At 51.2% G+C, this 12,940-nt stretch overlaps 1 protein-coding gene across 5 annotated transcripts in view; it reads right to left on the bottom strand.

Moving 5' to 3' along the window:
* The window catches only part of TRAK1 (trafficking kinesin protein 1), a 119,620-nt gene extending 107,977 nt beyond the window's left edge, over positions 1 to 11,643 (bottom strand). For 3 of the 5 annotated variants that reach the window (XM_077754340.1, XM_077754341.1, XM_077754342.1), the window contains exon 1: positions 11,363 to 11,643. Coding sequence is in view for 2 of the 5 variants with exons in the window: in XM_077754343.1 (XP_077610469.1) it covers positions 7,839 to 7,929 (91 nt within the window). In the remaining 3 variants the exon portion in view is untranslated. Of the gene's footprint in view, positions 1 to 7,838; positions 8,102 to 11,362 lie in introns of those variants that run through there. The other 2 variants (XM_077754343.1, XM_077754344.1) reach the window with 1 other exon arrangement.
* Between the last annotated feature and the right edge of the window lie 1,297 nt (positions 11,644 to 12,940).

Raw genomic sequence — 12,940 nt, 5'->3', positions numbered from 1 at the left:
TCCTACAGGAGCCAAGCTCATGGCACCTTGAGAAAGCACAGTGGGCCAACATCCATTTACTTCCTCTTCAACCCCACGTAGGTCCAATAACGCTTCAACAGAACTAAGTTAGAATAAGCATAAAGAAAAGTGACCTATGTATCTTACTAAACAGATGGAGGCAGGAATAGACAAAGGACAGTTTTACCAGAATAGCTAGTCAATAAAAACCTAAGGCAACTAAGCTTCCTAGAAGCTAAAGCAAAAAGAGACCCCCCCCCCACACACACACACCAAACAAAAATTTCATTATCTAATAAAAAAGAAGCCTACAGAGGCAGGGAGAAAAACAGTTCTGGTAAGAACCTCAAGGATTCATCAAGAAATTTGTTTTATATTCATTTATTTCGGGGGGTGAGGGACAGAGTGAGATGGAGACACAGAATTCAAGGCAGGCTCCAGGCTCTGAGCTGTCAGCACAGAGCCTGATGCGGGGCTCGAACCCACGAACCATGAGATCATGACCTGAGTTGAAGTCAGAGGCTTAACCAACTGAGTCACCCAGGCACCCCAACAGGAAGTAGTCATACAATCATTTTTTACAAATGATGCAGAGATGCCAGTCACTTCCATAATCAACTAAGGCTATTTTTCTTTTAACAGAGATGATATCCTAAAAGTCTATGAAGATATTTTAACGGAGAACATTTCCATCACTGTAGAACGTTTTACTGGACTTCCTATAGAGCTTCAGAGTTTTTCTAAGTATTGCACAAAAAATATGTCACTTACTCCCCCCAGTAAATCCAGCATTCCCATTAGGTAAAGAAACAAATTCTGCCTCCCCAACATTCCAGAAGCCTCCAAGACCTGCCCTTCCCTGAGGCCACACTGCAAGGCCTTCCAGTGACTGGAGCCAAATCCCAGTCAGCCTGCCAAGCCCAGCAGAGCCAGCCCCTGAACCAGGAGAGCAGAAAAGGAACAAAAAGGAAGAACAAACCCAAAAGAGCAAAGGAAGGGGGAAGTGAGAGAAGAACCTGGAGTGGCTAAAAGATAAGTGTATTTCTGAGAGGCGCATGGGAATGCACGGATGTAAGAAAGAGCAGAACACGCCTGGGGCCCAAGATACGGCCGAAGGGGGCCGAGGGGGCCATCTGAGACTGCAAAGAATGAATGAAGATGGGGGGTGGGGGGCCTCTGCAAACAGGGAGAGCTGAAGGGCAACATGTAAAACAGCTATACCTTTACCCTCCACCTAACCAGCCCAACAACCTCGGACAGCCTGGGATCTCCTCCAGGCCAAACAGAAATAGACGAAAAGACAATGGCAGTGACTGACAGACAGACAGACTGACAGACAGACAGGCAGGCAACAGCAACAACAAAGAAAAGGACTAATTGAAAGCTTACTATGTATCAACAACCTGCTCCGTACTCTGCGTGTAGTAACTCATTTAACCCTCACGGTGACCCAGTGAGGCAGGTTCGCCAAGACCTTCTCTACCGCTGCTGCTGCTGCTGCTGCTGCCAAAGAAAAGTATAAAATAACAACTCTTGGGGCGCCTGGGGGGCTCAGTCGGTGGACAGTCCGACTTCGGCTCAGGCCACAATCTTGTGGTCCATGGGTTCAAGCCCCACGTGGGCTCTGTGCTGACAGCTCGGAGCCTGGAGTCGGCTTCGGATTCTGTGTCTCCCTCTCTCTGCCCCTCCCCCTCTCATGTTTTTTTTTCCTCTCTCTCTCTCTCTCTCTCAAAAATAAACATTTAATAATAATAATTATAAAATAATTCTCTGATTTTGAATTGTGGAAGTTACTACTTCATGGGCTAAAAACAGGAACTGTTAAGAAATTTATCTCAAATCCCAGAAAATAAAAATAAAACTTATGCTAGGAAATACTAAAAGATCCTCAATCTCTACATACTGAGAGGAATATAAATCGAGGCCATATGCGCTCTTGTTTTCACACTTCAGTTGGCAAAGCGCAAGGTGTTTGCTAATATCCAGGGTGCAGGGGGTGTGGGCCTAGACCCCCACTTTGAACAATACAAAAATACAACCTCTCTGGCAACGTCTGTCAAAACTGGAGTCCTCACCCCAGAAATCCTCCTCACAAGCAAATATTCATCACATAATTGCTCAAGTATTGGGGAATAGATACCCCCTGCGGCCTTCAGCAACATCAAGGGAGACCCTGAGCCAGAACCACCCAGCTAAGCTACTCCTCAATTCCCAACCCACAGAAATAAGTGAGACTATAAATGTTTGCTGTTTCAAACCACCATGGTTGGGGGAAGTAAGCTACACAAATAATACATGAGAATTAAATGTAGGGAGATATAAAAGATATTTAGAATAATGTCTAGTACATAGTAAGTGCTCTATCAATGGTAGCTATTATTGTCAATAATCTTCCCACCACAGGGCCTTTGCTCGTGCTGTCTTCACTGCTTGGAATGCTCTTTCCCCACCCCACCCTGCTAACTCCTACATATCCCTTCAGACTTCTGCTTTAATACTGCTTTCCCACAGAAACCTTCTTGGAAATGCCACTTTGGAAATCCCTTTTACACAATCTTCTTATCACCCCCTACTTCTCCTATTAATATCAAATAGTTATATAGTAATTAAACAGTCATTCATGTAACTATTCTTAAGACATTTTTCCTCTTTGAGGGGCGCCTGGGTGGCTCAGTTGGTTTGGCATCCAACTCTTGATTTTGGCTCAGGTCATGCATGATCCCAGGGCCATGGGACTGAGTCTGGTGGTCAAGCTCTGTGCTGAGCACGGAGCCTGCTGGGGATTCTCTCACACACTCTCTTGCAAGCTCTCTTAAAATTAAAAAAAAAAAAACAAAAAACAAAAAAAAGAAGACAATTTTCCTCTTCTGAAATAGGAAAGAATCTCAACCTGGCACACTGCCTTCCCCTCTGTACACGTAACAGAGACTCCAACGTACCTCTTAAAGGTCAGCAACCAGAAAATAAAATGCAGTAGAAACGAGACACAGACTATTCATCAGGAAAAAGATACAAGCTGAAATGAAGCACCCTTTTGTGTAACAACCTGATTAGCCAGCAGGCAGCGGGCTGAGCACGCCCCGAGTCGGCACTAACCTCACGCTCACGCTGGACACCTAACGGGAGCAGGCTCTCTGGGGTCAGTGCTGTGACGTACAGCAAATCGTAAACGCACACTCCATTCGCTTACAGACATCCTGGACAAGTGGCCCGAAAGATGTACGTGCAGGAATGTTCCTCGGAGCACGAAATGCAAACACCGGAAATATCTGGAAGTCTCTACCAAAGGGGCTGCTCCAAACAGTGGCTCTTGTTTGGACCTGACGGGACCAGCTTATGGTCAGCGGCCTTAGCAGCTGCAACCTTCATGGCGGTTCTTTTGTGTTTATTTTTTAGTTTATTTATTTTGAGAGAGAGAAAGCATGCACGTGCAACACAAGTGGGGGGGGGCAGAGAGAGAGGGAGAGAGAGAGAGAGTCCAAGGAAGGCTCTGCACTGTCAGCACAGAGCCTGACTCTAGGCTCGAGTCCATGAAACATGAGATCAGGACCTGAGCTGAAATCAAGAGTCGGATGTTTAACCGACTGAGCCACCCCGGCGCCCGTTCCCGGCCATGCAGGACCCGACTGCTCACAGGCACCCCGATGAGGCCAGGTGCACGTGGTCACAGCCGAAATCCAGGTTACACCAGTCTGTTTTACGGGACCCGCGCTTTCACCACTGAGCCGTGGAGCCCAGCGCTCATCAGTCTGCTTAACTTCTCATTTCCATCATCGCAAGGCACCGCACGGGTGTTTTCTTCAATTGTGTTGAGAAGGATTAGTGATCTACTAATTTCCAATTAATAAAGGAGGAATTAAAAAGTTTGTTAGGAAAAGGAACATTACGTATGCAAACTGCTGGATTAAAAATATGAGTAAGGAGGACGCCTGCGTGGCTCCACTGGTTAAGCGTCTGACTTTCAGTTTCGTCTCGGGTCATGATCTCACTATTCATGAGTTCGGGCCCCACATCGGGCTCTGCACTGACACAGCGGAGCCCGCTTGGGATTCTCTTTCTCTTCCTCTCTCTCTCTGCTCCTCCCCTGCTTGCTCTGTATCTCTCTCTCAAATAAATAAACTTTGAAAAACAATGAATAAGGGCAATTCCAGATAATAGGGGACTTTGTAGCTATTTTAAAGAATAAGGCAATATTATATGTACTGTAATGAAACAATCCTAAGAAATGGTGTCAACTTTTTAAAAATGCAGATCAGGGTATTAGTATGGCCCCGTGTGTGTGTGTGTGTGTGTGTGTGTGTTAAGAATAATTTCTTCATTTGTGTTTTTTTAGAAAAAGAATTTAGAAAACAATTCTTGGAATGATTTTTTTCTTAAAATAGTTAACCTCTATAGATGGTGGAATGACTGTTATTCTACACTGATATGCTTTGGGACAATCCAAGCTTTATCACTTGCATATATTGGTTTTACGATTTCAAACCCTGGTTAAGTGAAATTATTTTTTAAAAATTTTCACAACGAAGGAAGTTAACTTAAACTGGGTCAGCAAACATTGCGGGGTCTGAACCCCAAGGACCGCTAGTTTACAGGAGAGGGCATGCCAGTCCAGTCTGCACCTCCGTAAAGGTAGGGGTGAGAACAGTAACCCCCCACGCCCACCCCCGGCAGGGCTGTGCTGAGCACAAAATGGGTTTCCGCAGCAGTGCCTACAACCCCACCAGGCACAAAGCAACTACGCGGTAAGTGTCAGCCTCTGTTAGCATTCGTGACAGCTAACTGTCCACATGACTGAGCCACGGGATGCCCACGTATTGGGCCCAACATTATTCCGGGTGTTTCCGTGGGGGTATTTTTGGATGAAATAAAATTTAAATCAGTAGACTGAGTAAAGCAGACTGCCCTCCTTCACATGGGTGGGCCTCACCTAATCCGGCGAAGGACTGAATAGACCAAAGAGACAGACAGACCTCCCTCGAGTAAGAAAATTCTTCCGGCCTGTCTGCCTTCAGCTGACATCAAGTATTTACTGTCCTTAGACTCGAACTGAAACACTCTCTTTCTAGGCTGCAAGCCGCTGGCCTTGGGCCTGGAACCACACCACGGTCTCTCCCGGGTCCCCAGCTTGCTGACTGCATGCAGATCTTGGGACTCGTCAGCATCCATAATCGTGTGAGTCAATTCCTCATAATAAACCTCTTCATAGGTGTATATCCGGTTGGTTCTGTTTCTCTGCAGAGCACTGACTAACAGAAGATTTATGACTTCTGATCTGTTCTGGCTGGAATGACAGCTATAAAGTTCCAGTGCATGGCAGTTTCAGCTTGCAGGGCCCAATGTGTCAATGGTCACGCCAAACGAGAGGTCACAGAACAGAGACAAGTCTCTCAAGGCCACGAGTCTCAGAGTCGCCACCAAACAGTGCAGACGGGGGACCATCCGAAGCCAGCCGCGAGGCCGGCTCCTGGCAGGCCCACACCCCACACCCTCGCTCCCCGAATCCCTGGAGAGCCCCCACAGAGGACCTCGGCCAAGGGCAGAAGCAGGGTGCCGAGGCCCAAGGCTGGCACTGACCCTTAGCCAGCAAATGGCCCTGAACTCTGGTCTGGTCACATGGAAAAGAGAACACCTTGACAAAGCGTATATGAAGTAATCCTCACTCTGATGCTTGGAAGTCAAATCAATGTAAATCCATTACGAAAACTTAGCATCTAAAGGAAAACCATTAGGAATGCTATTTGCGCTGGGATAGATATTTGGAAGTCCCTGCAAAGCATGCCTGATAAATACCGTAATAAGATCACTCTTTCATTGCTTTAAGTTGTTTTTTTAATGTTTATTCATTTTTGAGAGACAGAGAGAGAAAGAGTGTGAGCGGGAAAGGGGCAGAGAGAGGAGACACGGAATCCGAAGCAGGCTCCAGGCTCCGAGCTGTCAGCACAGAGCCCAATGTGGGGCTCGAACTCAAACCACAAGATCATGATCCGAGTTGAAGTCGGAGACTTAAAAGATTGAGCCACTCAAGCGCCCCTAATTGTTTTAATATAATATACTATTTGCCAGCTTCTTAAAATGGTTTAAAATGGGCAAAGACTATCAGGAATGCACTGGAGACATTAAAAACTTGTTTCAAATTCACAAGGGAAAGCAATTAGGAAGGTGAAGCCTATGAAGCACCTAAAACTATAGCTTCCCGATCGCAGGCTAAGAACCTTACTGATACTGTTTACCTAAATTTCACAATTTATATCAAAAACACTGTGTGACAAATGTTCTCCCCACTGGCCTAACAGTGAGAGACTGAGGGGAAGCAAGATGGCAGGTGGCCTCCAAAATAATTTACAGCGTCTTTAAAAGACAGATGCGAATATTCTTGTGTTTTGCTGAAGGTTAAACATCAGCTCTGGAATATCAGCGTTAAGAGGCCCTACTCCTGAATTCCATGTGCAAAAACCAACCTACTGTCAAACAGACCAGATTCCACTAAGGAGAAAAGAACAGTTCCAACTTCTGAATTTAGAGAAAATGTATAATTCCCTAGATTCCAATTCACGTTTTTCTCACCCTGTGAAAGAAGGGGTATTTCACTGTCCATTCTCTTCTGCTTCATTCAGCCAAGTGAGTACCATTAGGTTATAAATTTTTAATGGAAAACACATTAAGATTTTTATACTAGATAGGAACTGACTATGGGGCTGTCGCTGGTCACTCACACCTCTGCCCACCTCCGGTGCTCCGAGCCCCAGCCGGCTGTCGCGACGGAACCCAGCACAAAGCTGGCCTTGAAGAGCTGCTAGGTGAACAGATTACTGACCATGGGTCAAGGCATTTTACACAGCCTCCCCCACCACACTCACAGCACCGCATAACCTCTCATCCAGACTCTTACACGTCCTGAGACCTGAGCCGATTTGAACAGGACAGAGGGGCCCGCCTCTCCGGAGTTTACTGGGTTTGGACCCAGACAGCTCTTCTAACATGAACACAGGACAGACACCAGACGCTCCAGCCCCACAGCAGGGAGACAGGCCAGAGCAGAAATGATTCCCGAGCTCTCCACCACCGGGGCGTGGATCAGAGGGACAGAGCCAAACACGTTCAGTAAAGAGGAAAAAAAAAAGTAAAGGCAGAAAGAGAGGAGGAGAGAAGGAGAAAGGGAGACATGAACTCTACTCTTTACCTTTATTTTTTTAAATGTTTTATTTATTTCTGAGAAAGAGAGAGACAGCGTGAGCAGGGGAGGGTCCGAGAGAGAGGGAGACACAGAATCTGAAGCAGGCTCCAGGCTCTGAGCTGTCAGCACAGAGCCCGACGCGGGGCTCGAACCCACAAACCGTGAGATCATGACCTGAGCCGAAGTCGGACGCTTAACCGACTGAGCCACCCAGGCGCCCCTGTTCTTCACCTTTCAAGAAAGTCCTTGCCGACCCAAATGCCAGGCGAGGCTCTGAGAAACCAGGATGAAGACACGGGATTAAGAAAAACGGAAGANGGGGGGGGGGGGGGGGGCGGGGGCTTAGCGACCTTCCCTGTTCAGCTCCTGCAAAGCACCCCAAAGGGGAAGGTGGTGGGAGTCTGGGATGCCTGGTCCCAACTCAGACATGGCCCCATGTCACTGCCTCCCCTGTGCCTGGACGAGGAGACGAGGGAGCGACAGCCTCTCGGGACCCTCGGCTCTGCCCTTGGATGCTTCAATATGGAGACTCCCCCACCACGCGCCCCAAGGACAGCCTGCCAAGCAGAACAGAGCAGGAGAGAAGGTGCTTCCCCGTGGTCGGCTCCCCTCCCGGCCACCCCACAAAGGACACGAAGAGCAGAGGAGCCCAGCAGACACTTACCACAGGAGCCTGTCCGGAGGGGCTCGCCCGGGCAGAGGGCTGGCAGAGGCTGGGCCCGGACGGGCTGCCTGAGCTGAAACACCAAGGCCATGGGCACGAACCACCTCTGACGGCAATTCCGAGGGAAGAGGGATTCCGCACGAGGACCCCGCGGGGCCAGCGCCCCGGCACAGCCGCCCTCCTCCCGCGCCTCCCTCAGCAGTTTTCTTAGCGTGCTTGTTGGGGCAAATCCTAAGGCTGTGAGCCACTCTGGAAGCACAATGGGTTACATAACCCCGGGCGGCCTATCGGCTCATCGTGCTAAACCGCCCCAAAGAGAAAATGACGCACCCAAAAACGTGATACCCCCAAGTTGAGGGGAGGTGGGGCGGCAGGGGAGCAGAGCGTCGAGGCGGGTGTCTGGCTTTGCGTAAAAATCAAAGGGGAACAAAAAGTCTGCTGTTCGTCTCACTGCCCGCTGGGAACCGGGGGCGGAGTGCATTTATCGGAGGCCGGATGCCAAGTGGGCTCCAGGGACCGCACTTGGCAAGGTCTGGGAGCCGCGTATGCATTCCTGGGGTACTCCAGGTCTCCCCGGGGCTATTTCCATTGTGCACCCTCCGCACAGGGACCATCTAGTAAGACTTGAGCCTGAGCGCGTCCTGCATCATCTGGCTGCCCGGCGCCTTGAACGCGGAACGGAGCCTGTGTTTACACCCCGCTTACTAAGCCGCTGCCAAACGTGAGAGCGCGAGCTCTGCTTCTCAGCTGTCCTGCGGCTCTGCCACGGTGTCCCAGCACAGGGCAGCCGTCGCCCAGCCCTGAGGCGTCTGAAGTTTCAGCTGCGGCTCTGCCATTTCTTGGTCCTTGGTTGTCACGTTCAGAGAAAGTGACTGTTTCAACAGACTGGATGTTTCCTGGATTCCAATTGGTACACATAACACTGGAGGCCCAGGGGTTATTAGTTCAGGTGTTTAGACAAATGCAGCTGGGGCATTGCCTCCTCTGGGAAGCCCTCTGGGTCCCCCCTCCAAATTTTCCCCTCCAAGGCTCGACCAGGCACCCCCCGTCCCTGTGCCCCCTCGTGCCCGTGCTGATCAACCACAGTGCACAATTCCCACTGGGCTGTGTTCCTGGGTGGCCGAGAACACCTGCCCCAGGGTGACAACCTGCATGTACATCTCAGCCTGCAGAGCTCGGGGATCTTAAGCCGGATACTGAACCTCTCATGACTTAGGTTCTCTACCTGTAAAATGGGGATAATAGACCCCTCTAACTGGGCTCCAGCCACATGAGGTGCTATTTCAGCTCCTGGGATGCTGGGCTGCACAAAGTCCTTGCCCTCGAAATATAAACACTTGTAGCTGGTGACTACGTCGGGGGAGGAAGATAAGACAGGAAAGGGGGAAGGGAAAAGGTAGGGGTGAGACTGCTCTTCCTGTAAAGCGGTCACAAAAGGGCCTCTAATGAAATGCCATTTGGAGAAAGGGAAGAGGGAATCGTGAGGCCATCGGGGTGTTAAGAGGCGATCCAGGTGGCTGGGCAACCGCAAGAACAAAGGCCCTGAGGCAGCACATTCCTGATGAGTCCAAGGATTAGAAAGGAGGCCAGTGTGTCTGGGATGGAGTGGGCAGACGAGAGTCAAAAGGATGGGGAAGTCCTGGCCCTTAGACCCCACAGGCCACAGTCAGATAGGAGCCCACGGGAGGTTTGGAGAAGGGTTAAACCCTAGGACGTGTGTGTAAAAAGTCCCTTGGGTGGGGAGACAGAGAAGAGACTGCACAAAAGCAAGTGTGGAAGCGGGAGGCCCAATTAGGAGCCCACTGCAAATAATCCAGATGTGAGATGAAGGTGGTGTAGACCAGGGTGGATGCCGTGGAGCTGCTGAGAGACTGTCGGGCTCTGGACACACTGAACACAAAGCCAAAGGACTTCCCAGCAAACCGCAGTGTGAAAGAAACACAGAGGCCCTGAATGCCTTGGCCCGGGCCATGGGAAAGACAGAAGCACCACCAGCTAGACCACCGGGAAAGCAGGCAGGGGTGGAAATCAGGTCATTTTCGGTCGTTTGGGTCTGAGATGCCTGTAGGGTATCCACGTGAAGCGGTCAGATGTGGAGTTAGGCCATCATGTCTGGCCTCCAGGGGACAGGTTGGGTCTGAAGAAAGGAGTTACAGAAGGGTCTGCACAGGGCAGACTGTAAATCCTGGAGACGGGGGGAGGGCGCTTGGGGCGCAGATGTTACGAGAGAGCAAGGACTGAGCCCCCCACCCCCCGGCCCCCTGACACCCCCAGGCTTGGAAGGAACAGCAGCCAGCAAGGTAGCAGAACAGGAGAACCAAGACCCAAAACCAAGGGACCGGATTTCCAGAAGAAGGGAGTGGTCGGCAGTGTCGACTCCTGCTCAAAAGGCAAGAAGATGAAGCCAAGGACAGACCCTGGCACTGGACAAGGCCATCCACGGGGGGGAAATGGGGGGGTGACAGCCTGCTCGCACTGGACACAAGTGAGAGCAGACGAGGAAATGCAATCAGCTCACCGAGGGGCAGAGACACAGGCATGGGCACCGCCTGCGGGGAAAGTGGAGTCACAAAGGATTATCTTTACAACGGGGAGGTCACCGCAGGTCTCTGTGCTGACAGGTGAGATCCAGGAGCAAGGGGAAACGGGAGATGTAGACAGAACGGAGATGCAGGAAAGGTGTCCTTCCACAGGTGGGCAAGCAGGGGTGGGATTCAGGGAAAGAGCAGACAGAGGGTCACTTACGGGGCCGGAGTCTAGCACCCAGGCCGGGCTCCCGGGCCACCCCCATGCCCTCTGCACTCAGGACACCTGACACCCAGGAGGTCCTCCGTGCTTAACGTGAGATGGAGCCGTGAAAAGCTACTAGAAGCAAGTCCGCACACTTGAAGCTGCCACTGGGCATTACTTCAAACGGGGAGAAACGTAAACACTGCAGACAGAATGAGAACCGGGGCAAACTGACGTGAATGCATCTGGATGTGACGCTAACAGTGCCCCTTGCTGCCGTTCCGCACCTCGGCCAGCTCTGCTCAGAGTCCTTGCGTGCGCCGGCTCCAAGCCCTGGTCTCGAGGACCCCGGGGACGCAGGGAAAGCATGAGCAACGCGGGCATCTGTCAGGAGCGAGATCTGAGCAAACCCTGGCAGCATCCACAGGGTACTGAAAACAGTTTCCCATGTTTGTACCCCACCACCCAGCTGCGTGTTGTTTCCATCACACCCGTCTTTATGTGTGAATCAGAAACAGAGCCTCAGGCAGAGGGGGAGGCTCCAAACGACACTGAGCATCCCTACGGGCCACACATGCTGCTCGGGGTTCAAAATTCCCATCCCGAACCTTCACGGCAATGAGGTACCGTCTTCATCTCACGTTGGTTCTGGATGGCAGGTGTTTGCACTCAGACTTTTGTTCCTGGGCCCCTCCCACCTCGCCAGACACAGCCCTGTGGCCTCGCCCCACCCCCGGTCCTCCAGGACGGAGGCCTCCCGCCCTCCCTGGCAGGAAAAGGAAAGGCCCCCTTACCGGTGATAGTGCAGGCATCCCGGTACCCTCTGCAGCTGGGAGCATCTTCCACAGCCTCGCTTACATAGTGCTCCTCAGGGATGCCGGGGCTGCAGGCTAGGACTGCATGGCTGCACACCTCCAACGGGGGCACGGAGTTGGCCAAAGTGTCGGCGTGCGGAACTGTGGCGTCCAGCTTGGCAGGTTTCACAGGGAGGTGCCCACTGCCATCGGGGGCCCCGTTGCCGGAGTCTGGCGCAGCTGGGTGGACGGGCCCCAGTAGGTGTGGCACGCCAGCGGGGGCTCCTTATGGGGAATCTATGGGAAGAATCCAGAGAGAAGGGTAGAGTTAGTAGAGCCTCTGCAAAAAAAAAATAATAATAATAATAATAATGATAATAAAAAAAAATAATAAGGGTCCTGAGATGATGTGGGCTCAGATCGCAAATTCTGAAATGCGTTTTCTTCAAGCCAAGGTTATTTCCAATCAAGTTCCTCGAGGTTGATGACAGAACTGCAGTAAGTTACAGAAATGCTCTAGCACGCCGGGTCTCAAAGTGACCCGAGAACCCCTGGGGTTCCCTGAGACCCGTGTGAAGGGTCCGCACACAAGGTCAAAGTAGTTCACTCTCATCCTCTCACAGAGGCACGATGGAATTTTCCAGAGACCATATGATGTGCGGTGACATTTTTGCCCTAAAGGCTTATTAATGGGATGTGTACTTCTGTATCCCCGTGGCTTGAATTTTCCTGTTTTGATTTCTAACACACTACACATGAATCCATATAACGCCCATGAACAAAAGCTGCTGGGGATCCCCAATGTTTAAGGGGTCCTGGGACCAGGAAAGTTTGAGAATTACTGCTCCGAAGCATGATGTACTTACAGTTTTGTTTTTAATAAGAAAGAAAACAAAAAGAGGGGAAAGTCAACAGATATTTTACCCAACACGGTACAGTCAGTTCTGAACGAAAACTACAGCCCGGGCCTGTGACCTTTTCCCTCAACGAGAGGTTACTCACCACAATACACCAAGAGTTCCTATTCTATACAAATGAATTCAGCCTTCGTCAAAATGGACATACAAAGAGGACTTACGCGGCCACAGAGCACTGGGGGGTCTGGGTGGGCCCTGCGTGTGGCCCCTCCGTCCCTCCCAACAGCTGTCTCTGGCTGCCGCCTGTCTGGGCCCATCTCGGGGACACCAGAAGCAACCTGGTGGAGACATCTTGGCCTGGCTGCCCCCCTCGGGGCGGGGTAGCGGCTCCCAGGGCTACGGCCTGAGGAGTGGGGCCCGGGACAGGCCGGGCCGGGCTCCCGGAGGAGGAAGGCCGCAACCTGTTGCCGTGTATTATACTGTTCCCGTGCGTTTTGGGGTTTTGTCATCTTAGTGACAAGAAAGCCCCACCCTCTTTTCCCTTTGGGGCGTCCCCCAGGCAGCACTCTTCCTAGAGAACCTTCGGTGTCCCGCCCAATGCCCTTCCGAGGGGCGCCCGTTCAGCGCACCCTCGCTCAGTGTCTGCCGGCCGGAAGCTGCGCCAACCCAGGGCGCTTTTCACATTCCACGTCACCACCTTTACTGTTACGAGACTTCACCT

The sequence above is a fragment of the Crocuta crocuta genome, unplaced genomic scaffold (genome assembly GCF_008692635.1).
Source record: "Crocuta crocuta isolate KB4526 unplaced genomic scaffold, BGI_CrCroc_1.0 scaffold70, whole genome shotgun sequence".
NCBI classification, from domain to species: domain Eukaryota; kingdom Metazoa; phylum Chordata; class Mammalia; order Carnivora; family Hyaenidae; genus Crocuta; species Crocuta crocuta.
This window is presented reverse-complemented; position numbering and strand designations above follow the sequence as displayed.